This window comes from Tasmannia lanceolata, unplaced genomic scaffold (genome assembly GCF_043159265.1).
Source record: "Tasmannia lanceolata isolate RefF3 unplaced genomic scaffold, GAP_Taslan_0.1 ptg000015l, whole genome shotgun sequence".
Taxonomy (NCBI): domain Eukaryota; kingdom Viridiplantae; phylum Streptophyta; class Magnoliopsida; order Canellales; family Winteraceae; genus Tasmannia; species Tasmannia lanceolata.
The window spans coordinates 13,229,804-13,256,522 of NW_027518692.1; the positions used below are offsets into that span (position 1 = coordinate 13,229,804).

Genomic DNA, 26,719 nt, shown 5'->3' on the forward strand with positions numbered 1-26,719 from the left:
CAATTGTTCGCTTTGATGTAGTTCCAAGTCATTTATTTTAATCAACCATTTGCAAATACACCCAATAGAAAGTTAGATTACTCTGCAAGTACGCTTTTTAAGAGAAGGCATCTCTAATATAGAACCTTGTGATTGAATGGTCTGAACCATGTTGACATCAGGGGTGAACCCAATGACTGTGTGTTTCACAAGTCATGAGTATAGTTCTACAACCATAAGGGTCCCTTTTGTAATCCTGTTTTTCTTCATTTCTCGATAATTTAAAAAAGTACACCGTATAGTATGTGTAAAAACAGTATGCACATTGCGATTAAACTAGCATATTTTGTTAAAAGGATTTGCTAGGGAATTTCAAGGAAAGGCATTTCTCGGCTGACTATTGCATGAAAGAATAGCACGAATTAAATGATCAAGACAAAATCTGCTGAAAAGTGAGCCTATGTGGCTGTTCTCCCATGCAAAAGTTAGACGCGAAATGCCTTTCCGTGAAATTCCCTAGCAAATCCCAACTTGAGCTTTTCTTTCAAGAATGACCCTCAATCAGAAGTATGTAAGCCGTGTCTTTGTTTAGATCCTTTTTTTTTCCAAGCATGGCTAGCTCCTAGAGGTAGACTACAACGACCCATTCAAGATTCTCTACTACATATCTTTTTCTACAAAGAAAACCACTCTCCACTGTCAATTATGCAAAATTCTTAGTCCATTAAAGTATATGATGCCGAGAAATGATCAAAACAGACCATCCAATGATACAAATTTCAAATTGAACAACTTGAAATGTGGAGTTTTTTTTTTCTTTAGACACAAAATGATGCCTCAATAGGAGCATTTTTCTATTATCTCTGATTCCCATCTTGGATTGGGAGTTCAATTCTTTAAAAATCCAGGGTTGAAAACATCAACTATAATCACTCATCGTTCTAACAAAGTAATTGCACAAAATGATGCCTCAATAGAAGGATTTTTCTATTACTTTTGATGCCTATCTTGAACATTAACTAAAACCACTCATCATTCTAACAGAGTAATTGGAGATTCTATACTCCTCCGTACATTTTAGGTCCTTTGCCTTTGGATGTATTTTCGGTGCTTTACGTTGGTGTGATGAGTTTTTTCATGAGGAATGCAACATTTTGTGTATTGGTGTAAAAATAGGCACGAAATTTGCTTTACACAAAAGAAATGGAGCCTTAGGGAGGTAAAGGATTTATCCAAAAGTAATGGAAGACCTTTATGAGTATTGAATTAATTGGTTGTGATGGAGAAGAGTGCATATGAGGAAAACAAAGACCGCACATGGGAAAAGTAAATGGATGTAGATGGGCTAATAAGGACTTGGGCACCCTCTCCTCAATGGCTAGTTTTTAAGGGCAAGTTCTACCCTTAAAAACTACCCAGGTGCCAGCAAGTGATATCAAAGCCGGAGCATGGTAACCCTGATGTATCCTTAAGGATAGAAAAAATCCCTTGGAGAAGATCTCGTAGTTCCCACATTACTTCCGCGAAGAGTGGGAGATTGTTGGTGGTTCAATGCAAAAGCAAAGATCCCACAATAAGGTTAATACTAAAAATGTGGAAGGGCTTATTAAGACTTGAGCACCCTCCTCTTAATGACCAACTTTTAGCCAGGGTCCATACGGTTAATACTCAAAATAACACAATACACACAAAATGATAAGATTGTGTGATTAAAAAGTTGTAGTCATTGGTTAGGTGTACGTAATAAGGTCTAGATGATATACTTAGAAAAAAATTAAAGATAATCTAAATAGCATAGAAGATTAAAACAGATTTTTTAAAGTAAAAAAATAATAATAAGCACTAGGAGTAATAACAAAATGAAAGTGAACTTGTAATTACATTGTTTAGCTTACGCTTCACACCTCACTATGGTTTAGTACATAGGAGACTGAAATCCACAAATCACCTTCTATTAACAAAAGGAAAAATTACCAATAGAAGATAGCAAGATACAAGAATTGTGAACCGGGACACAATATTGAAAAATTGTTAAAGAGGGTTGATAACCCACTTTTGAGAGTTTGATGACCCATTTAGAGGGTTGATAACCCCATTTCGTCCCTCTCTAACAATTTTTCAAAAGTTGTCCCCCATTCACAATTCTTGTATTCTGGTGTCCTCCATTGGCAATTTTTCCATAACAAAAAGGCAAGTCGTCCAGTTATCAAAACCATAGTCGTGCGGATCAGTCCCCTGTGTACTGCTTCGTTGCAATCGACCAACTGTAACGCAAAAGCTTGTTTTTTCTCCAAAATTTCCATAATACCCTAGAATCTCTACCATAAATATTCTCATTTGGTATCCCAATTCTCCTCCTCCCCAACTTTCCTCATGGTTTCCCTGCGTTTTCCTTTCTCGTTTTCTCAGCCTTCAAAGGGTCCTCGCAAGACCCATGCCTCATCTTCCTTCTCTAAAGCCATGGCTGGTTCGATTTTAGCTGCTGTGACTGTTGGAATTGGAACAGGTTTTGCCATTTCTCAGAAAAGTAAAATCCAAACAGACCCTTTTACCCAAAAGCCATGGGATTTCTTCTTCTCTTCTAGACCAGAATGGGCTTCTCTTTCTTTAGCTGATAATGGCGTGGTGGAATCGAAAGCCGGAATCTCATTCCCTACCATCTTGAAGGATACGCAACATCTGCTCGGAATCGGAATGCGGAAGAAAAGCATCATGGGATTGAAGAACATTGATGTATATGCCTTCGGTAAGAAATTCTTCTTCTTCTTCTTCTTTTGTTTTTCTTTGTTTTATTGGAATTGGGTTTAATTGTCATACTTCGGTAGAATTTACTGCTTTTACATGTTAGAAATTGGGTGTTTTCATGGAGCCTATTAGTTAGTTCTTGTTGTGGAATTTTATGTTTTAGTGTTTTTCTATGGCTGAGGAATTTGAAATGCTATTTAAATCCCAAATTGGGAATTGTTTTTTCGCGTTTAAGGGTAATGTTCTACTCTGCTACTGTATTGCTCGGCATAGTTACAGACTTCAGATCCGGGATTACTTTTGCCAAGGCAAATGTTGGAAGGGGTCGTTTGGATACATGAATTTTATAATCCAGGATTGTAAAATTCTGGATTTTACAAGCTTAACCTGGATTTTATAAGCTAAAACTTGGATTGCACATTTTCAGGATTGTGAAATCCAGAATCCAGCATATAAAATCTACGTTTTAGCTTATAAAATCCAAGTTTTAGCTTGTAAAGCCCAGAAATGTACAATCCTGGATTATAAACTCCACGTATCCAAATGGAGTTGAATCAAATTTAGTATCTTTGTCTCGAAACTGTGTTTCCTTGCGCCAATCTATACACCGTTTAATTGTAAAAATGGTCTCAGATCGCGATTAATTTGACAATATTTCTTACCCATTTTGAAATTATTAAGAGTAAAAAGGAAGAAGGATAGTTGTTGGGTGAGACCCCCCACAAGAGGTGGAAATAGAAGAGAAGAATAGAAGAAAGAAAGAGAGAGGTAAGAAAGAGAGAGGTAAGAAAGAGAGAGGTAAGAGGACAAAGGGTAAATAGAGAATTTGTAGGAGTTAGAAGCAAAGCCCCATGATTCCTAAGACTTCATATATATATATATGAGAAAACGGTTCCTACACATATGTGTAGAGAGTTCTCTACACACTAGCTTAAAATACAGTGGGGGGCCACATTGTTTGGGTGATCCAAGCCATCTATTTTAAAGGCCCTCACATAGATAGGGTGTCTACAAAAAATCAGATCCATAGGATCATCCCAACCCTACGATTTGTGGAGGTAAAATGGATGTCTTTAAACCTTCACAAATTAGTCCATTTTTTGCCTCCACATTTCGAATGGTTAGGATGATCCTATGGATCTGATTTTTGTGGACACCCTATCTATGTGAGGGTCTTAAAAATGAATGGTTTGGATCACCCAAATAATGTGGCCCCATTGTATTTTAAGCTAGTGTGTAGATAACTTATCTACACATGTGTAGGAACCGTTTTCTCTCTCTCTCTCTCTCTCTATATATATATATATATATATATATATATATAGAGAGAGAGAGAGAGAGAGAGAGAGAGAGAGAGAGAGAGAGAGAGAACGGTTCCTACACATGTGTAGATAAGTTATCTACACACTAGCTTAAAATACAATGGGGCCACATTATTTGGGTGATCCAAACCATTCATTTTTAAGACCCTCACATAGATAGGGTGTCCACAAAAATCAGATCCATAGGATCATCCTAACCATTCGAAATGTGGAGGCAAAAATATATATATATATATATATATATAGAGAGAGAGAGAGAGAGAGAAAACGGTTCCTACACATGTGTAGATAAGTTATCTACACACTAGCTTAAAATACAATGGGGCCACATTATTTGGGTGATCCAAACCATTCATTTTTAAGACCCTCACATAGATAGGGTGTCCACAAAAATCAGATCCATAGGATCATCCTAACCATTCGAAATGTGGAGGCAAAAAATGGACTAATTTGTGAAGGTTTAAAGACATCCATTTTACCTTCACAAATCGTAGGGTTGGGATGATCCTATGGATCTTATTTTTTGTAGACACCCTATCTGTGTGAGGGCCTTTAAAATGGATGGCTTGGATCACCTAAACAATGTGGGCCCCCACTGTATTTTAAGCTAGTGTGTAGAGAACTCTCTACACATATGTGTAGGAACCGTTTTCTCATATATATATTATATATATATATATATATAGAGAGAGAGAGAGAGAGAGAGAGAGAGAGAGAGAGAGAGAGAGAGAGAGAGAGAGAGAGAGAGCTCTCTACACATATGTGTAGGAACTGTTTTCTCATATATATATATATATATATATATATATATATATATATATATAGAGAGAGAGAGAGAGAGAGAGAGAGAGAGAGAGAGAGAGAGAGAGAGAGACGTTGGTGCGCTTAAGCGCACCATTTTTTTGGTGTGCTTAAGTGGTTATAACGCCTCCCATTAGTTCCTGTATGTGGGACCCAAACATATAAACGAATGGGAGGCGTTATAACCACTTAAGCGCACCAAAAAATTGGTGCGCTTAACGCTTTTCTCATATATATATATGAGGAAACTGTTGGTGCGCTTGAGCTCACCAAGCTTATGGTGCGCTTAAGCGCCCAATCACATGGGTCCCATATTTTCTGTGGTGATCCAAACCATTCATTTGCAAGGCCCTATCGTAGATAAGGGGTGTACCAAAAATCAGCTCCATAGGATCATCCTAACCCTCCGTTTGTGGAGGACAAAAATGGGCAGATTTGTGGACAAACAAGGTCTGTCCATTTTGACCTCCACAAATGGATGGGTTAGGATGATTCTATGGAGCTGATTTTTGGTACACCCCCCATCTATGTAAGGGCCTTTCAAATGAATGCTTTGGATCATCCTAACAAAGTGAGCCCCCATGTGATTGGGCGCTTAAGCGCACCATAAGCTTGGTGAGCTTAAGCGCACCAACAGTTTCCTCATGAATGGTTTGGATCACCACAGAAAATGTGGGACCCATGTGATTGGGCGCTTAAGTGCACCATAAGCTTGGTGAGCTTAAGCGCACCAGCAGTTTCCTCTCTCTCTCTCTCTATATATATATATATATACATATATATATATATATATATATATGAGAGAGAGAGAGAGAGAGAGAGAGAGAGAGAGAGAGAGAGAGAGAGAGAACGGTTTCTACACACTTGTGTAGATAAGTTATCTACACAGTAGGTTAAAATACAGTGGGGGCCCACATTGTTTGGGTGATCCAAACCATTCATTTGAAAGGCCCTCACATAGATGTGGTCTCCACAAAAAATAAGATCCATAGGATCATCCTAACCATTCGAACTGTGGAGGTAAAAAATGGACTAATTTGTGAAGGTTTATACACGTCCATTTTACCTCCACAAATCGTAGGGTTGGGATGATCTTATGGATATGATTTTTTGTGGAGACCCTATTTATGTGAGGGCCTCTCAAATGAATGGTTTGGAGCACCCAAACAATGTTGGCCCCCACTGTATTTTAAGCTAGTGTGTAGATAAGTTATCTACACAAGTGTGTAGGAACCGTTTTTTCATATGTATACACACACACACATGCTTTGAATAAAAGAAAATTATGTCACTACTTGATGATGTGCCCTATCATAACCCATATCATTCACACATAAATATATTCAATTCTATCGTATTCCGTAATAATCCTCAAGCTAGAGCCCAGATATCACCCATTTCTATGATTCTATCTTGGAGAAAATAATACCAAACTGAATATGACCAAGTACTGAATTCGTAAACATGTTTGCCAACTGATCGTTAGACCTCATGCATCGAGTAAACATTAGTTTTCTCGTAATATTTTCACAAAAAAATGACAATGAACTCCAGTGTGCTCCGTTCTTTCTTAGAAAATTGGATTACTAGCAATATAAGTAGTGGAGTAGCTGATCGGTTATCATAGAATATCTTTATTGGCTTTTCAACAATAAAATTCATTTCTTCTATAAGAGTTCTCGACCACATCATGTCATATGTAGTGTAAGCCATTGCAAGATACTCTGCCTCAACATTCGAACGTCAACCACATTATGCTTCTTGCTCCTCCAAGTAACAAGATTCCTCCCACAAAAGTACAGTACATATTAGTCGAGAGTTTGTCAGGCGATCTTGAGAACCTGCCCAATCAAGGAGTAAAATTGTAGGAAAAGCTCGGCGAGACAAAAAATTCCTCTCAACAAAGAGAGTGAGGGGTAGACCCAAAAATCCCCAAGTGAAACACCATTCAGCTCATTTAGAATTAAGATCGAGCACATCAATCTTTGTCGCTGGTTGTTCGGTTCGTCAAATGACTCAAGACTTCGTCAAACTTGAACTCTTTGACAAAGGGAATTTCAAACGGTGGCAAAAGAAGTTGCACTTCATTCTCACTTTGCTCAAGGTGGTTCGTGTTCTTACAACTCTAAGGAAGGTGGCGGTTGAAAATGAGACTCTAGCGCAGGCTCGTGCAAGGCTGAAATGGGAACAAGACGACTACATTTGCAAATGGCACATTCTCAACGCTATGTCGGATTCACTTTTCGAAATATACCAAAGCATGGGATCAGCAAGTGAGATTTGGACTGCACTTGAAACCAAGTACATGCCAGAAGATGCAAGTAGCAAGAAGTTTATTGTAAGTCGGTTTTTGAATCTCCGCATGGTAGATGATAGGCCAGTTATTGATCAGTTGCATGAAATTCAACATATAGTAAGTCAAATACAGTTACAAGGTATTCTTCTTGATGACTCTTTTATTGTTCCTTCGATAATTGACAAACTTCCACCAACTTGGAAAGACTTTAGAAAAAGTCTCATGCACAAGAAAGAGGAAATGTCTCTTGAGGATTTGGCTCAATGCCTCAGGATTGAGGAAGAGTCAAGGATAAGAGATAACAAAGAAGAGCATGAACCTCTATCCTCTAAAATCCATTTGGTGGAAAATGTCAAGGAAATTCGAGTGCACCAACAGACAAAGAAAAGTTTGTGGCCATAATTTCAGAGGCAAATGTCCTTGAAGATGGCAATGATTGGTGGATTGACTCGGGTGCGACGAGGCATGTCTGTAAAAACAAGAATCTATTTTCATCTTATGAAATGGTTGAAGATGGAAGTATGCTCTATATGGGCAATTCGTCGACAGTAGAAGTCAAAGGAAGAGGAAAGGTTTTAATTTGAATTCACATCTGGAAAAAGTCCCACTCTAACCGATGTCTATCATGTACCAGAAGTTAGAAATAATTTGGTGTCTGGAAGCATTCTTAACAAGAATGGCTTCAAACTTGTATTTGAATCTGACAAATTTATTCTTTCTAAAGGGGGTACTTTTGTTGGGAAGGGATACATGTATGAAGGAGTGTTCAAATTGAATATCAATAAAGTGAATGTATTTGCTTATGTTGTTGATTCTTCTTTATCTTTATGTCATAGTCGATTAGGACATCTTAATACTAGGAAAATGGATGATATGGTCAAATTAGAATTGATTCTTAAGTATCAACATGACTTGGTAGATAAATGCCAGATATGCATGCAAACTAAGATCGTTATAAAGTTATTTCCTAAAGTTTATAAGAATAATAACTTATTAGATCTTGTTCATAGTGATGTATATGATATACAGTGTCCCCACTAGAGGAGGCAAAAAGTACTTTGTCACTTTCATTGATGACTATTCAAAGTACTGTTATGTATATCTCCTTAGTCACAAAAATGAAGTTTTAGACAAGTTTAAAGTATATAAAACTGAAGTAGAAAATCAATGTGGATCAAAGATTAAGTGCCTAAGATCCGATAGGGGTGGTGAATATTATTTTCCTGATTTTTGTGAATCAGAAGGTATTATTCATGAGACAACTGCCCCTTATACTCCACAACAAAATGGAGTGGCAGAAAGAAAAAATAGGACTTTAACTGAAATGGTTAATGCAATTCTTGCAAATTCTGATTTAAACAAGAGTTTTTGGGGTTACTTATGGCTTGTCACATTTTGAATAGAATTCCAAGTAAGAACTCTAGTATAAACCCCTTATGAGTTTTGGAAGAAAAGAAAACCAAACTTAAGTTATCTTAAAGTTTGGGCTTGTAGGACTATAGTTAAAATCCCTAAGCCTAAGTCAAGAAAGTTAGGAGAGAAGGGTATTGAATGTATCTTCTTAGGATATGCCATTCATAGTAAGGCCTATAGGTTTCTAATAATAGAATCCAATGACTTTCTTGACGTAAACACTATAATTGAGTCAAGAGATGCTATTTTCTATGAAAATAGATTTACTTCTATTCCAAAGGAAGTTGAGTCTAGTACTTCAATGGAACCCCCTCTAGAATTTCAAAGAGAAGTATGTGAAACTAGTGAAATAAGAAGAAGTAAAAGAGATCGAAAGGAAAAGAGTTTTGGTCATAACTTTGTTACCTATCTAGTAGAAGGAATAAGAGAAAAACTGAAAACTTCTATAATGTTAGACTTCAACATAGAAACTGATCCTAAAACCTATGAAGAAGCCATATTGTCACAAGATGCTGCATTTTGGAAGGAAGCAATTAATGACGAAATGGATTCAATCATGGGAAATAAAACTTGGATTTTGTTTGACCTACCTCCTGGGTTAAAACCAATAAGTTGTAAGTGGATCTTCAAGAAAAAGATGAGAGTAGATGGGTTAATAGAGAAGTTTAAAGCAAGACTAGTTGCCAAAGGGTTTGCACAAAAACCCGGTATTGATTACTTTGACACTTATGCACCAGTTGCTAGGGTTACTACCATTAGAGTCTTGATAGCTCTTGCTTCCATATACAAACTTCATATTCACCAAATGGATGTCAAAACTGCATTCTTAAATGGTGAATTGGATGAAGAAGTATACATGGAACAACCTGAAGGTTTCATATTATCAGGACAAGAGCATAAGGTTTGTAAACTAATCAAATCTTTGTATGGCCTAAAGCAAGCCCCTAAGCATTGTCATGAAAGATTTGATACAGTTTTAGTGTCAAATGGCTATAGATACATGAATCAGATAAATGTATTTTTGGTAAGTTTGAAGGTAATATAGGTGTTATAATATGTCTATATGTCGATGACATGTTAATATTTAGTATAGATATTGAATATATTCAAATTACTAAATCATTTTTGTCTCAAAACTTTGATATGAAAGACATAGGTGAGGCAGATGTAATCTTGGGTATAAGAATCATGAGGAATGAAAATGGTTTGATTCTAACCCAATCTCGTTACATAGAAAAGGTGCTCAAAAAGTTTAATCATTTTGAGTGTTCACCTGTTTAAACACCTATTGACCCTAGTGGGAGGCTATATCCTAATCTTGGTAGGATCATTTCCCAACTAGAGTATGCTAGTGCTATTGGTAGTCTCATGTATGCTATGACATGTACTAGATTAGACATAGCATTTGCAGTAGGTAAACTTAGTAGGTTTACTATTAGTCTTGGTTTTGCACATTGGAATGCAATATATAGAATATTTAAATACTTGATGAGGAGTATGGAATATGGTTTATATTATAGTGGATATCCAACAGTGATAGAAGGGTACACTGATGCTAGTTGGATAACTGAGCGGATAGATCACATTTCAACCAGTGGGTGGATTTTCACTCTTGGTGGAGGAGCTATCTCTTGGGCCTCTAAAAAGCAAACATGCATTACTACTTCTACTATGGAAGCAGAGTTTATAGCATTGGCAGAATGGCTTAGGAATTCATTATTGGAAATTCTTTTATGGCTTAAACCAATGCCATCGATTTATGTCCATTGTGATAGTCAGGCCACACTATCAAGGGCATATAATCATGTTTATAATGGTAAGTCCAGACATATAGGACTTAGACATAGTACTATAAGAGAGTTACTGACCAATGAGGTTGTAACTATTGATTATGTAAGATCAAGCCAAAATTTGGCTGATCCGTTGACTAAAGCTCTTGCAAGAGATTTGATGTCTAAAACATCAGTAGGGATGGGGTTAAGCCATTAACCAATAGTCACTAATGATGGAACCTCGACTCAACACTTGAATAAACATCAAGTCTTGAGTTCAATGAGTCCAAGTACATCATATGGAGTGACTGCAAGCACTATAATATTCATTATTTTCATCCCAAGGTAAAGTACTTGGTACCTGTAATGTTTAAAAGGGTAAGGATGAGCAAATGAGCTCCTAATAGGCTTATAACAAGGTGTTGGAGTGTTTTAGTTACAGGGACACTCTTGATAAGTTTACCTATGTGAGTGTGGGAGTGGTGCCGTTTCCTATGAGACTTGGCTAGTCTCTAGAACGCTCATGAAACTAAGATATAGACACAAGGCCAATACATGTGTCGGCTCTTAGAAACTGCCTATAGAGACGAAATCTTATGTGTGAAAATATGTCCGATTAGTCGAATAGATTAGCTAGTTCAAAGATACGTCTACTATGCAATTCTGACTAACTTTGATGTGTTTACACTAAGTGAAGATTCAAATCGAGAGATACCTTCATTTATGCATAAGGTTTCCAAGCCTTATGAGAAAATTATTTTTATTTTGAAAATGGTGGGGGATTGTTAGAGATTTTTCAAAATGACACTGGAAAATCAAAAGAATTTTCACAAGTTCTATTTAAAATATAAAAACAATTTTAAGCCAGGGCCGGTCGACCGGGGTATCCCGGGCGACCGCGGATTGGTTACTGGAAACTTGAACAATTCCAAAAAGGTATGGGCGGGCGACAACGGTTCTTTGGATTGTAAAAATTAAAATGCACAGAAGCATGCCGGCGGGCGACCGCGGATGTTCGAAAAACTATCCGTTGGGAATAAGTGAACATGGCTTTTCACTTCCGTTTTTCAACTTTTCTTTATGCCTTTTGGTTCCCAACAGTCATGGATGTTTTTCAAACACAAGAGACACCTTGTGGATGATCCAAACCACTTAAATCACAAAGGGTTGTGATCAAATGGTCATTATTCAAACCAATCCAAGAGATGTCTTGAAGGGATGTTTCCCTTAATGAATAGACATCTAATGCTCTATAAAAAGAGCAGAAATCTGTCTTTTCTAAAGACAGAAATTCAGTTATTACTGTACTTTCTTTTTCTCTCTTTAGCAATCTCCTATTCTCTTGTTTTCAAGATAGTTTATTCATAAAAACAGTGCACTACAAACTGTTTTCTGCAGAAACAGTTTTAGTGATTTTTCAAAGGTTTGAAGTTCTTAAAGAGGCATTTTGGGTTTGATTACACTTGTGCAAAGTGTCATCAAACATTTGTAGGACATTCCTACAAGGCTTCATTGTATCTTGGAGGCAATTTGCGGATACCCTTTGCACACAACTGGTGGGGGCGAAATTTGTCTTAAGGAAAACGATTACGCGGCTTGAAGCATCTCTACAATTTCTATTTTTTAGAAAATCCCTCCAACAGTTTTCACCAAAGAAGATCTATGCTAATGTACCATAATCCAGGCAAAAGCTAGAGCAGTTCCATAGTAGGGTTCCTAGGCCTATTGGTGGGGTTGTTAAAGATGGAGCTGCTTTCCATTGGATTTTTGTCAAATCGAAGGCAGATCAAAGAGTAGTGAGAGCCGTAATTGCTTGAGTTCAAGGTAATATGGGTTTTGAGAGTACTTGAAATTCCATAGGGATGTCAGTTTGGAGATTTCTAACACGGCCTGTTGAAAACTACAGTTGAAGTTTGACAGAGATCTCAAGCCCCCTCTTTCTGGTTTGAGGATGAGACAATCCCGGCTGTCTGGATCCTCAAATTCTCATGGCAATTCATTTGTGGATTCAACTAGGAGTAACTTTCCATCCTTGGGTGGTGAGGCTCCTCCTGTTCCTGGTATTGGGAGCCTGGGTAACAGTGGGGAGACTGAGAACCATATCAGACCAAAACCTTTACTGAGCCTGCCTCTGTCTATGATCAGCTGTCCGAGTAAAGTTCAGGTTATGGTGTTCTCTTGGTTTTGCCTGTGATTGAGGGCATTGGAGAAAAATACTTTCGTCCTAAAGAGGGTTTTGTGGATGATTGGGAAATGCCCGTCGAGATCTTGGACGGACTGGCTGGCATGGAATGGCGTATGAAGGGTCAAATCTTTGCTTGGCCAGTGGGAACCAATGCAGTGTTGTTGGTACTCCCATTCGATGAGGATGCTGATCTTGCCCGGACGAGAAGAAAGGACTGGCGACCATTTCCATTAGGTCCGAAGATGGAGTCTTAGTATTTTCGCGGAATTGAGAGCTTATTTTGGCTATCTATCCCACATTTCTCACTGCATGGAGGGAATGTGAGTACTTTTGGAGCCATTGACAAGCTGTTTCGGTTTGCGGAGAAGTTCGATCCCTCCTGTGGGTTTGAGAGAAGTGTCTTTGTTGGTCATGTTCTCGACTTCTCGTGCATACCACGGGGACCCCTCCTCAGCTTTCTCTCAATTTAGTTGTTCAGGACAAGAACTTTTGGGTCAAGGTTTTCTGCAAGGAGGTGTTTTAGTATACCCAACAGGTTGCATACAGAAAAGCCCCAGCAAAATTGAAGAAAATAATGGGTCATCTAAAGAAAAGCAAATTGGCATTTTTTGTAGCCCTTGCCCGCTTCTATAGGCATCATGTTTGGATACCACTGCATGATTTTCAGAGCCTATCTAGTCACTTCCATGGATCTCATCTGGGCGAAGGACTAAAATGATCTTATTTTTCAGATGGCCTATGATCTACTGAGTTTATCCTAATTTTCGTATTGTCTTGGTAAAAATTATAAGAATTTGTCACATGTGGTAGGCCAGCTGATTCACTTCAATGTATTTAATGGTTGGATAAATGACAAAAATACCCTTCTAATGCCCATGATCCACTGTGTGTGCGCGTGCGCGCGCTTGCTTATGCGGGTGTATTTCTTGTTTGTATGAGCCTTTTCACAAGCACATGCCTACATTCTTCATGATGCTGAAAATGTAATATCTGCAGGTGTTTATGCTGACGACAGTGACATAAAAAGCTTATTGAGCGAGAAGTACGGAACACTTTCAGTTTCTGAACTGAAAGGAAATAAAAACTTCAATGACGACATTTTGGATCGGGATTTATGCATGACTGTTAGACTTCAGATAGTGTATGGAAGATTAAGCATCCGTTCAGTACGTAGTGCCTTCGAAGAGTCGGTAGGGAGCAGGCTCCAAAAGTTTTCCGGATCAGATAACAAAGAATTGCTTCAAAGGTAACTTAGTATCGTATCCGACATTTTGCTTATCTATAATTGTTAGTAACTTAGTACCTTATGAGGAAAGAAACCTTGTTGTGGAGGTCATGGATGCATGTGAAAACAAATTGCTGATAACTGATATCTTGGTGGGTACACTAGCGAAATTGCTTTGTGAATATTCATGAATCCCAATGTCCCACTCCTTTATGTTTATTCTTTACAGATTTTAAGATTTTCAGTCTTTTGTGTCTTCTGTCATTTTCAGAATTGTATGTGTTACTTTTTTTAATATTGTCGGTTACTTATGTCTGTAAAAATGGGAGAAAAAAATTACCTGGAGGAAAGCACCCAAACTGTGGAGTTAGGGTTAGAGAATAAGAAGAAAGAGGTAGGAAGGGAAGAGGAAGTTCATAGGGTTTGAAGTGCAAAACCCCACGACCCCCATAAGCTTTATTTATGTATACCTCTTAATGTGAAATTACAGAAGATGCTATTAGGAACCCAACGATCATGGTTTTAACTTTTAAATTTCCAAAACCGATGCAAAATGACTGAAATGTTTCTGTTTCCATCCCCACTGTAACGATATTGAAACTGAAACGTGTACCGAAGTCAAAACTGTAGGTGTATTAGTGGTATACTTATCGGTATATGTTAGAAATAATATTTATATAAATTGCATGTGAAATATGCTGTATATATTATGTATAAATATTTATATGAATTACATATGAAATGTAGTATATACTGAGTTATCAGACATGCGCGACAATGCATGTCACTAGGTGTTCAATGTTGTTAAACTATTATGGATAGTTGTCTTGCTTATGTGATAGTTTCCAAGTGTGTATTTGTACTTATTCTAGCATTTTCTGAAGGTTCATCTTAAGATTCAATCATTTACATATTTTTTTATACGTTTTCATGATTTTATAGGATTTCTTCCTAAATTTCCAACGGAAACCAAAATGTTTCCGTTTTCGTGGTGATCGATACTCCAATTTAAAACCTTGTCCATGATGAGCCCCATCATAACTACATAAGAAACATATACAAACAATGTATCTACCGAGTACTTAGCTTTCTTGTATAGGAATTGAGAAAAGAGAAACTGCTAATAGGTTATAGGAAGGAGATGCATTGTAAAAGGAAACAAAATTAGCAATTAGCAATTTGATATTGAGTATATGGCCTTTTACCTTTACGAATAATTACAGGAATATCTGAAGTAGTATAGCCTAACTCGAGATCCTCTAATGCAGGCGATGATTGGTTAATAATTAGAGTCAAATTCTTCACATAACTTGTTTGTAACTTGCTAGTATTTTTGTTACAGGTTCACATCCCAATTTAGAGATGAGTATCGATTGCCACCAAGAACTATCATAGATCTATCCAGGGAAAGAGGCCATATCCTTCGCACAACAAGTAGTATTCTTTCACTGGCTTCACTTTTGATTTAGGACATTCTTTTATATCAACAGATAATGATTTCCTTCTATGCTCCTTAAAGTTAACGGATGGTGGTCATTTCTGTGTATTGTTGTGTGTGTTGATTTGTACTCTTCTTGTTTTCTATTTGTGGGACCCTGTTTCTAGATTAAGCTTTATTCTTTTATCTGTGCTAATTTTCATTAAATTATAATTGAAGACACAAAACTAAGATACACGGGCTACACACTTTAAAGAAGAAATGGAACTGCACAACGATGTGTAAATTCTATATCTACTCCATGATTATCCAAAATCGTAGCCACTAAGTTCACTTCTCTATAACATAAGTCTTGACGTGTCCATTTCACAACCTTAGTAATTATCCCTTATAGGGCCTTCAAGTAAATGAATTCAAGGGGGGAACAGGGAAGAATTAAGGGGCTGTGTAAGACATATTTATGTTTATGTTAGGGCAGTGATAAATCGACCCCCATATATCTTAAATTGACCCCCATATAGGGCTGTGCTGAGAGAGAGAGGGAGGGAGGGAGGGAGTGAGGGATTATATAATTGTAGTTGTTTATTGTTAGAGATTATATATAATAAACGTAAAGCGAGTCATGTTGTTGAGATTTCACACCCTATAAGGACAAATATTCAACGTCGTGGATATAATTATAGTTATTTATTGTTAGAGATTTATATAATAAACGTAAAGCGAGTCATGTTGTTGAGTTTTCACACCCTATATGGACAAATACTCAACATCGTGACCTTGAATATTAGACAGAGTACAAATAAAGCAACATAAAAACTGAGAAGTAAATTTAAAAACGTAGAATAATTTTCCTTCAAGGCTAGGGACAACATAAACATCGAGAATAGAAACCGATGCTAAGGAGTAAGGCATTGACTTGTTATGATTGTGGAGACGGGGGAAAGAAGTGGAAGAAGAAAAGAATAGGGAGCAAAATCGTGACTTGACTCTCCCAATACACAGATACTTTGATTCTCCCATTCAACCTAAAATGTTCCGTGAGACATTTTCTGACTTTCAACCAAGTAGTTATAACGCCCAACTATTAATCCCTTGGTGAATACATCTGCAACTTGTTCTTCACTTGAGACGTGTACCGGGTTAATAACTCCCATTTTACTTTCTCAAGAATAAAATGATCCAACTCCATGTGTTTGGTCCTTGCATGGAAAAAGGATTCCGTGACATCTTGATGGCACTCTGATAATCTGATTGTCACAACCATGGTTTGAAATTTCGGACCTAGCCGAAACCGAAATTTCCGCTGAAATCCCGACATTTCGGGAATTTCGGTAATTTCGGCTGAAATTTGGTACAGAATTAATATTTTTTTTCAAAATTTTGCCGAAATTTCAGGCCGGAATTTGTTAAGTTTCGGCCATTTCGGTTTCGGTACGTTTCGGTGTCGGTCTCGACCGAAATCCGGATTTCGGTCGAAATTTAAAACCATGTACTGTGGTTCTGCACTCGACCGACTATAGTCCTTTATGTCTTGTTACTATAGGAAACTAAGTAGTCGTTCAACATAACACAAGATCAAGTAACAACTCATCTAATCTTTGTTGGAGAATTTGAGGGTACTGTTGGTGATAGAAAACAGAAACTGTTGCTTCAAGGCGTGATATCACTTTCCTTAAGACAAGATTCGCCCCCACCGGTAGTGTGCAAAGGGGATCCGTGAATTGCCTCCAAGATACAATGAGGCCTAGTAGGGAAGCCCTACTAATGTTTGATGACGCCTCGCACTAGCGGAATCAAACCCGAAATGCCCTTCAGAAATTTCAAGCCTTAGAGAAATTTCCAGATACTGTTTCTGCAGAAGAACAATATCTAGAACAATAAACAAAAGAAAAACAGTATGAAGAAATCCTTGGGGATTTTGAAAGAATGTAGAAGAGTGTTTAAAGCTTGTCAATAATTGAACAATGGAATTGCCAATTCGTTTCTCTATCATAAAATGACCGAATTCTGCACATTTCATAGACCACCTGGTGTCTTTTCTGTGTGAAAAACACCTCTACAGGGCACATTTCCAAAATGTTTGAAATCTGACCGATAGATCACACCCATTTGATATTGAACGGTCCTCATCGATCTTAGAGGTGACTGTTGGTTTGAGTAAAACCTCTCTCCAACCCCTTCATCGTTAGATCAACTATCTATGGTGCAGATCGCTCCCCCTTGGCTCTTGACCGTTGGGGGAAGGGACACAACCCATTTGATCACACTCCTTGACCGTCGGAGTACTGGGCCTGCTGGGCCGACTGTTAGGCCCGAGTCGAAGCCCAACCCAACCGAACCATTCGACCCACCCATCTGACTGGTCCACCTTCATCTTGCGCCTAAAAAAGCGCCAATAAAGCGCCACTATGCGCCCTATAGCCCATTGCCCACGCCACACGCGCACGTGTGTGAACGGTGCGTTGCACCGTCTTGCGGGTCCAACCATGGGTTCAACCCAATGTGCAAACAAACAAGTAGTAGAGAAGTGTAATGCTTTATAAGCCATTCTCTTTCCTTTCTCTCATTCGGTACGGGACTATCTTTTCAACTACACTTCTACATCCTTTTGTAAAAAGCAAATCTTTCCAAGAAAACATTTTCTTTTTCCCAAACGCTATTTAGAAAACATTTTCCAAAAACACTAAAACATGACAAAATATAAGATTTTGAAAATCCAAAATCACTAACAATCCCCCACAATTTTCAAAATCAAAGAAAATTTTCTCATCAGGCTTGGAAATTTTATGCATAAATGAAGGTATCTTTCAGTTTGAACCTTCACTTAGTGAAAACACATCAAAGTTAACCAGAATTGCATAGTAGACGTATCTTTGAACTAGCTATTCTATTTGGTTAACCGGACACGTCTCACACACAAGATTTCACCTCTTTGATCAATTTCTAAAAAACCGACACATGTACTGGCCTTGTGTCTATATCTTGGTTTCATGAGCGCTCTAGAGACTAGCCATGTCTCACAGGAAGCGGCACCACTCCCACACTCACATAGGTAGGCTTATCAAGAGTGCCCTTGTAACTAAAACACTCAAACACTATGTTATAAGCCTATTAAGAGTTTAAATACTCAGCCTTCTCCTTTTAAACATTACAGGTACCAAGCACTTTACCTTGGGATGGCAAATAATATATATTATAGTGCTTGCAATCACTCCATATGATGTACCTGGACTCATTGAACTCAAAGCCCCATATGATGTACCTGGACTCATTGAACTCAAAGTCCCATATGATGTACCTGGACTCATTGAACTCAAGACTTTGTTTATTCAAGTGTTGAGTTGAGGTTCCATCATTGGTGACTATTGGTTAATGGCTTTACCCCATCCCTAATGATGTTTTACACACCAGATCTCTTGCAAGAGCTTTAGTGAATGGATCGGCTAAGTTTTGGCTCGATCTCACAAAATCAATAGTTACTACTCCATTAGTAAGTAACTCTGTTATAGTACTATGTCTAAGTCCTATATGTTTGGACTTACCATTATAAACATGATTATATGCCCTTGATAGTGTGGCCTGACTATCACAGTGGACATAAATCGATGGCATTGGTTTAGGCCATAACGAAATTTCCAATAACAAATTCCGAAGCCATTCTGCCTCTTTACAACATGCTGCCAGAGCTATAAACTCTGCTTCCATAGTTGAAGTTGTTATGCATGTCTATTTCTTAAAGGCCCAGGAGACTGTTCCCCGACCAAGGGTGAAAATCCACCCACTGGCTGATAAATGGTCTATACGCTCAGTTATCCAACTAGCATCAGTGTATTTTTCTACTATAGTTGGATACCCTGTATAACATAAACCATAGTCTATAGTTTTCTTAAGTATTTTAAAACTCTATAGACTGCATCTAGTAAACCTACTAAGTTTACCTACAACAAATGCTATGTCTGGCCTAGTACAAGTCATAGCATACATAAGGCTACCAATCACACTAGCATACTCTAGTTGAGAGATAGTCCTACCAGAATTAAGATACAATTTCATATTTGGGTCAAAAGGTGTTGAGATGGGTGTACAATCAAAATGGTTAAACTTTTTGAGAACTTTCTCAATATAATGTGATTGTGTTAGAATCAAACCATTATCCTGTCTTATGATTCTAATACCCAAAATCACATCAGCTTCACCCATGTCTTTCATATCAAAGTTTTGAGAAAGAAATGATTTAGTACTTTGAATGCTCTCAATGTCGGTACTAAATATTAATATGTCATCAACATATAAACAAATAATAACACCTTTGCCACCCTTAAAGTTACTATACACACATTTATCTGACTCATGTATCCTATAACCATTTGACACTAAAACTTTATCAAATCTTTCATGCCATTGTTTAGGGGTTTGCTTAAGGCCATACAAAGATTTGATTAGCTTACATACTTTATGCTGTTGGCCTGGCCGAATAAATCCTTCAGGTTGTTCTATATACACTTCTTCATCAAGTTCACCATTTAAGAATGCGGTTTTAACATCCATCTGGTGAATGTGAAGTTTGTATATGGAAGCAAGAGCAATCAACACTCTAATGATAGATATCCTAGCAACTGGTGCAAATGTGTCAAAGTAATCAATACCGGATTTTTGAGTAAACCCTTTGGCAACTAATCTTGCCTTAAACTTTTCTATGGTCCCATCTGCTTTACTCTTCTTCTTGAAGATCCATTTACATCCTATAGGTTTAGACCCAGGTGGTAGATCAACCAAAATCCAAGTTTTATTACCCATGATAGAATCCATTTCATCATTAATTGCTTCTTTCCAAAAAGCAGCATCTTGTGACTTTATGGATCCTTCATAGGTTTGAGGGTCACTTTCTATGCTTAAGTTTAACAAGACAGAACCTTGGAGTTTTTCTCTTGTCCCTTCTACCAGGTAGGTTATAAAGTCAGGGCCAAAACTCCTATCCCTTTTAACTCTTGAACTTCTTCTTATTCTACTAGGTTGTACACTAGGTTCACTAACTTCTGTTTGTGATTCTAAAGGTTGTTCTACAGAAGTTGTAGGTTCAATTTCTTTAGGAATTGAAGTGAACCTATTTTCATAGAAAATGACATCTTTAGACTCAATTATGGTATTGACTTCTATGAAATCATTAGATTCTATAACTAAGAATTTATAGGCTTTCCTGTGACTAGCATATCCCAAAAAGATACACTCAATACCATTTTCAGCTAATTTTCTTAACTTAGGTTTATGGACTTTAACTATAGCCCTACAACCCCAAACTTTAAGGTAACTTAAGTTTGGTTTCATTTTCTTCCACAATTCATAAGGGGTCTTACTAGGTACCCTATTCAAAATGTGACTAGCCGTAAGTAAGGCTTCACCTCAAAAACTCTTATTTAAACCAGAATTAACAAGCATAGCATTAATCATTTTAGTAAGTGTCCTATTCTTCCTTTCTGCTACACCATTTTGTTGTGGTGTATAAGGGGCGGAAGTTTCATGGACAATGCCTACTGATTCACAGAAATGAAGAAAGTGATATTCACCACCTCTATCTGATCTGAGACACTTAATGCTTGTTTCACATTGGTTTTCGACTTCTGTTTTATAAATCTTAAATTTATCTAAAACCTCATTTTTATGACTAAGTAGATATACATAACAATACTTAGAATAATCATCAATAAATGTAACAAAGTACTTTTTACCTCCCTTTGTGGGAACACTATGAATGTCACATACATCACTATGTACTAAATCTAACAAGTTAGAAGTTCTATCTACTTTAGGAAATGACTTAGGATTATCTTGGTTTGCATACATGTTTTACATCTATCTATTAAGTCATTTTCATATTTAGGAATTAACGCTAACTTAACCATATCATTCATTTTCCTAGTATTTACATGACCTAAACGATTATGCCATAAAGATAAAGAAGAATCCAAAACATAAGCAAAGGCATTCACTTTATTGATATTGAGTTTGAACATTCCTTCATACATATACCTCCCTTAGAAAGAATGAACTTATCAGATTCAAATACAAGTTTGAAGCCATTCTTGTTAAGAATGCTTCCAGATACTAAGTTCTTTCTAACTTCTGGTACATGATAGACATCGGTTAGAGGGAGTCGCTTGCCGGATGTGAACTCAATTTCACCTTTCCTTTCCCTTTGACTTCTGCTGTCGACGAATTTCCCATGTATAACACGCTTCCATCTTCAACTGTTTCATAAGTTGAAAACAGGTTCCTGTCTTTACAGACATGCCTCGTCGCACCAGAGTCAATCCACCAATCATTGCCATCTTCAAGGACATTTGCCTCAGAAATCATGGCCACAAACTTATCTTTGTCTGTTGGTGCACCCGACTTCTTATCCTTAAGAAGCCGACACTCACTCTTGTAATGGCCAGGTTTGCCACAGTTGAAACAAGCACCCTTCCTTTTCTTATTCTTATTAATCTTCTTTTCAGAGTGTTTGTTTATCTTCCGATTGCCTTTTCCTTGTTGGTTTGGATTCTTGAAATTTTCCACCAAATAGATCTTAGAGGATACAAGTTCATCTTCTTTGTTGTCTTTGATTCTTGACTCTTCCTCAATCCTGAGGCATTGAGCCAAGTCTTCGAGAGACATTTCCTCTTTCTTGTGTTTCAGACTTTTTCTAAAGTCTTTCCAAGATGGTAGAAGTTTGTCAATCATTGAAGGGACTATGAAGGAATCATCAAGTAGAATCCCTTGCAAATGAATTTGACTCACAATATGTTGAATTTCATGCAACTGGTCTATGACAGACTTGTCATCTACCATATGGAAATTTAAAAACCGACTCACAGTCAATTTCTTACTACTGGCGTGTTCTGCCATGTACTTCGCTTCCAGTGCATTCCAAATCTCGCTGGCCGATCCTATGCTTTGATAAATATCGAACAGTGTATCTGACATAGCGCTGAGGATGTGCCCTTTGCAAATGTAGTCATCCTGTTCCCACTTCATCCTTGCACGAGCCTGCGCCATAGTCTCATTCTCAGTTGGTACTGGCTTTGGAGTTGTCAGAACACGAGCCACTTTGAGCGAAGTCAGAATGAAATGCAACTTCTTTTGCCAGCGCTTGAAATTTCCTTTGTCGAAACGTTCGAGTTTGACAAAATCTTGGGAATCTTGTCTTAAGATTGTTGGAGTACTGAGGGTAGGGAAGCTTAGTAGGGAAGCCCTACTAATGTTTGATGACGCCTCGCACTAGCGGAATCAAACCCGAAATGCCCTTCAGAAATTTCAAGCCTTAGAGAAATTTCTAGATACTGTTTCTGCAGAAGAACAGTATTTAGAACAATAAATAAAAGAAAAACAGTATGAAGAAATCCTTGGGGATTTTGAAAGAATGTAGAAGAGTGTTTAAAGCTTGTTAATAATTGAACAATGGAATTGCTAATTCGTTTCTCTATCATAAAATGACCGAATTCTGCACATTTCATAGACCACCTGGTGTCTTTTCTGTGTGAAAAACACCTCTACAGGGCACCTTTCCAGAATGTTTGAAATCTGACCGTTAGATCGCACCCATTTGATATTGAACTGTCCTGATCGATCTTAGAGGTGACTGTTGGTTTGAGTAAAACCTCTCTCCAACCCCGTCATCGTTAGATCAACTATCTATGGTGCGGATCGCACCCCTTGGCTCTTGACCGTTGGGGGAAGGGACACAACCCATTTGATCACACTCCTTGACCGTTAGAGTACTGGGCCTGCTAGGCAGACTGTTAGGCCCGAGTAGAAGCCCAACCCAATCGAACCATTCGGCACTGGGCGTGATGGGCCTACGAACCATTCGGCCCACCCATCCGATCAGTCTACCTTCATCGTGATCCAACGGTCCAGATCAAATCTGGAAAAATCAAAGGCTCCAATCGCTCCTCGCGACGTTGCGTACGTGCGAAGTGCGAAGTGCGCCTAAAAAAGTGCCAATGCTCCACTATAGCCCATTGCCCACACCGCGCGCGCGTGTGCGAACGGTCCGTTGCACCGTCCCGGGGGTCCAACCATGGGTTCAACCCAATGTGCAAACAAACAAGTAGTAGAGAAGCGTAATGCTTTATAAGCCCTTCTCTTTCCTTTCTCTCATTCGGTACGAGACTATCTTTTCAACTACACTTCTACATCCTTTTGTAAAAAGCAAATCTTTGCAAGAAAACATTTTCTTTTTCCCAAATGCTATTTAGAAAACATTTTCCAAAAACACTAAAACATGACAATATAAGATTTTGAAAATCCAAAATCACTAACAATCTCTAGGTCTTCTACCCAATCAACATATGAATATCGTGCTATTGTAACACTAATGTCCTGTACGCTCTCTAGAATAGGCCACTACTCATAGATCTTCTAATGTACCTCATAATTCTCTTTGCTTCTTGTAGATGCTATTTTCTTGGGTCATAGTTGTCAAACTCTTACGACTCGTACGAGTCAACTCCCAAGTCAAGTTGAGTCATTGGGCTTTCGAGACTAGTCGCATGGGTGACTCGCCTTTGTTGAAGACTCGTCCGAGTTGCCTGGTGACTCGAACGAGTTGTTGGGAGTCGACTTGAAAAAATAAGCCTGTTATGAGTCGAGTCGCTGCGCATGGGCTTTCTTATTGTGATGGTTGAAAACTAGGAACTTGGAACTTGGAACTTAGAACTTAATTATTTTTGTGCTTGCAAGTTACAAGGATATAATTATTTATTTATATTTTTGGTTTAGTGCTTTATATACGTGCTATTGGGCTATATTTTTTACATGCTTCCTCTTTTGATATATGTGTATATATATATATATATATATATATATACACTAGTAAAAACCCCGTGCAATGCACGGGCCGACAAAGAACTGTACGGACCACATCATAGGTTGATCCAAACCGTCCATGTGATGAAACACAACATTAATAGGTTGTGCCCCAAAAATCATTTCCATAGGCTGATCCTAGCCCTCCAATCTATAGAGGTTTCCATAATATGTTGTTCCTCTTAAATCGGATGGTTAAGATTACCCTATAGATTTTTTATTAAAAAAGCATAAGGAGGGGGGTAAGATTGAAATTATGTGGCTTTATAGGTTGATCCAAACCGTCCATGTGATGGAACACAACATCAATTGGTTGTGCCCGTAAAATCATTTCCATAGGTTGATCCTAGCCCTCCAATCGATATAGGCTGATCCTAGCCCTCCATTCGATAGAGGTTTCCATAATTGTTGTTCCTCTTCAGGTGCCCGGAATCCGTCAATATTTTGCAAGTGTCTTGCATGAGTAATATAAAGTAGTTCTTTCGTCATTGTCATATGTCTTTACCTCTTCTCGGTAGTTTTAGTCCGTAATTGTCATAGATAGGTATCCTGTGTCGGTACTTTTCGTATGTAGATTACGATTTTACCCTCACATAGATAGTGTGTACAGATATGTGGGGAGGGCAAAAAACGGTAAAAATCATCCCCATTGACTTGTTAAATGGACAATAATTCTCCCTTTTCTCTTTTGCTATATAGTATTTGTTGAATAATGTATTAGGTTAGTTTAGACATTACTTGTATTAGTTAGGGGTATTGTAGTCATTGTATGTTGTTGCCCTAGTTTGGGCATATATATTCATCATATTTATGAGGAGCTCCTTAGTGGAGACTCTCCATCCTTCACTCCTCTTCTTCTTCCTCTCTTCTAACCCTAATCTCATTTCTAACATGGTTTTAAAGCCAATAGGCTGATCCTTCATGAAGGAAAGAAGAAGAGTATCTCCCTCCATGCCATCATCCCTTTCTCTCGTATCTGTTTCGTATCTCATTTTCCTCTCTTTATCTCTCTATAGTTTCTCCCTCAAATATCTCTCTCGTAGTGTCTCTCTTTCCTTGTCTTTAAAACCCATTTTTTGATGAAAATCTCCCTCTTGCTCGTGTCCTTTTTGCCAAGACTACAAAATCTCAAAAAAAAAAAAAAGTCACTTCTTCTCCTCGCTCGTGTCCTTCCCTTCTCCTCCTCCTACTGCCCCTCTTCCCTTTCCCCTAACCCCGCTATTCCCTGCTACAGTAACCCACTACAGTAACTGCTACAGTAACCCGCTACAGTAACCCGCTATAAAACCCAAATAAAAAACAATCATTTCTATACTCTAGAAATCTCACTCTCTCTTTCATTTCGTCAAACGCATTTCGTTTTTAACCCATTTTTCCTCTATCGTATATCTCAAAACAAAACAAAAATCATGTTTGTATTACTTGTGTAAACCCATTTTGGGTTCTCCTCCACTCCAAAGCTCTCTTTATTTTCTCTTCTCTATAGCTTTTTTGGCCTATGGCCTTTGTCTTTCTCATCTCATCTTCAAGGTGCACCCCAAGTGTTTGATGAAATGTCTCAAAGGGGTTTTGTGCCTTGAAAGTGTTCTTTTTGTTTCAAGTTGAAGGCCTTTGGCCTCAACTTGAGGGGGAGTGTTGTCTTGTATTGTTTCTTGTTGTTCTCTTGTGCTTGTCTTGTTGTCGTCTTCTTATCATCTATTTCTTTCTATTACCTTCTATGTCTTTTATGTAGTTCTTCAAGGCGCGTACCAAGTATTTGATAAAATGTCTAAGAGAGGTGTGGTGCCTTGTTTGTCATCTCTCCTTTGTTTTCTTCTCTACGGCGCACACCAAGTGTTTGATCAAATGTCCGAAAGCGGTGTAGTGCCTTGTTTGTATTCTTTTCGTTGCAACTTGAGGGGGAGTGTTTTCATGTAGTTCTTTGTGTCTTTTCTTAGGAGTGTTGTCCACTTTGTTGTCTTTTCTTGAGGGGGAGTGTTGTTAGTGTTGTCTTTGTCTTCTTGAGGGAGTGTTGTCTTGTTTTCATGTCTTGTTTTTCATGTCTCTTCGTGTTGTTCGGCTTTATGCCTTATCTCTTCATGTTATCTTCTTCCTCCTTTTCTGGGCGATGGCTTCCATATCCATCGTTGGTTGGCTATCTTATAGGTGACTGTCTTTTCCCGTTGACCTCTCATTTCTGGATGATGGTTTCCCCATCGTTGGTCGGCTCTTTTCAGGCGATGATGTTCATGCCGTCGACCTTGTCTCCAGGCGATGGTGTCCCCATCGTTGGTTGGTTATCTTCCTCTTCTTATCTTCAGGTGACGATGGCTTCCCTATCCATCGTTGGTCGGCTCTCTTACAAGCTACTGTCTTTTCCCGTCGACTTCTCCTTTCCGGGCCATGGTTTCCCCATCGTTGGTCGGCTCTTTTCAGGCGACAATGTTCATGCCGTCGACCTTGTCTCCAGGCGATGATGTCCCCATCTTTGGTTGGTTATCTTCCTCTTCTTATCTTCAGGTGACGATGTTCATGCTGTCGACGTTGTGACCAGACGATGGTTTCCCCATCGCTGGTTGTTATCCTCTTCCTATCTTCTTATCTTTGCAGGTGACGATGGTCATGCCGTCGATCTAGTCTCCAGATGATGGTTTCCCCATCAGTTGCTATCCTCTTCACTTGGCGTTGTGCTGCTTCGCCAATGTTCGTTGTGCGCA

General features: G+C 38.2%; 1 protein-coding gene across 1 annotated transcript in view; it reads left to right on the forward strand.

Annotated features, from left to right (window-relative positions):
• Window positions 1–2,188: 2,188 nt before the first annotated feature.
• Window positions 2,189–26,719, forward strand: part of FAP1 (Chalcone-flavanone isomerase family protein) — a 32,568-nt gene continuing 8,037 nt past the window's right edge. The window contains exons 1-3 of the mRNA XM_077398113.1: window positions 2,189–2,725; window positions 13,510–13,759; window positions 15,081–15,172. Coding sequence (XP_077254228.1) covers window positions 2,353–2,725; window positions 13,510–13,759; window positions 15,081–15,172 — 715 coding nt within the window. The 5' untranslated portion in view covers window positions 2,189–2,352. The remainder of the gene's footprint in view (window positions 2,726–13,509; window positions 13,760–15,080; window positions 15,173–26,719) is intronic.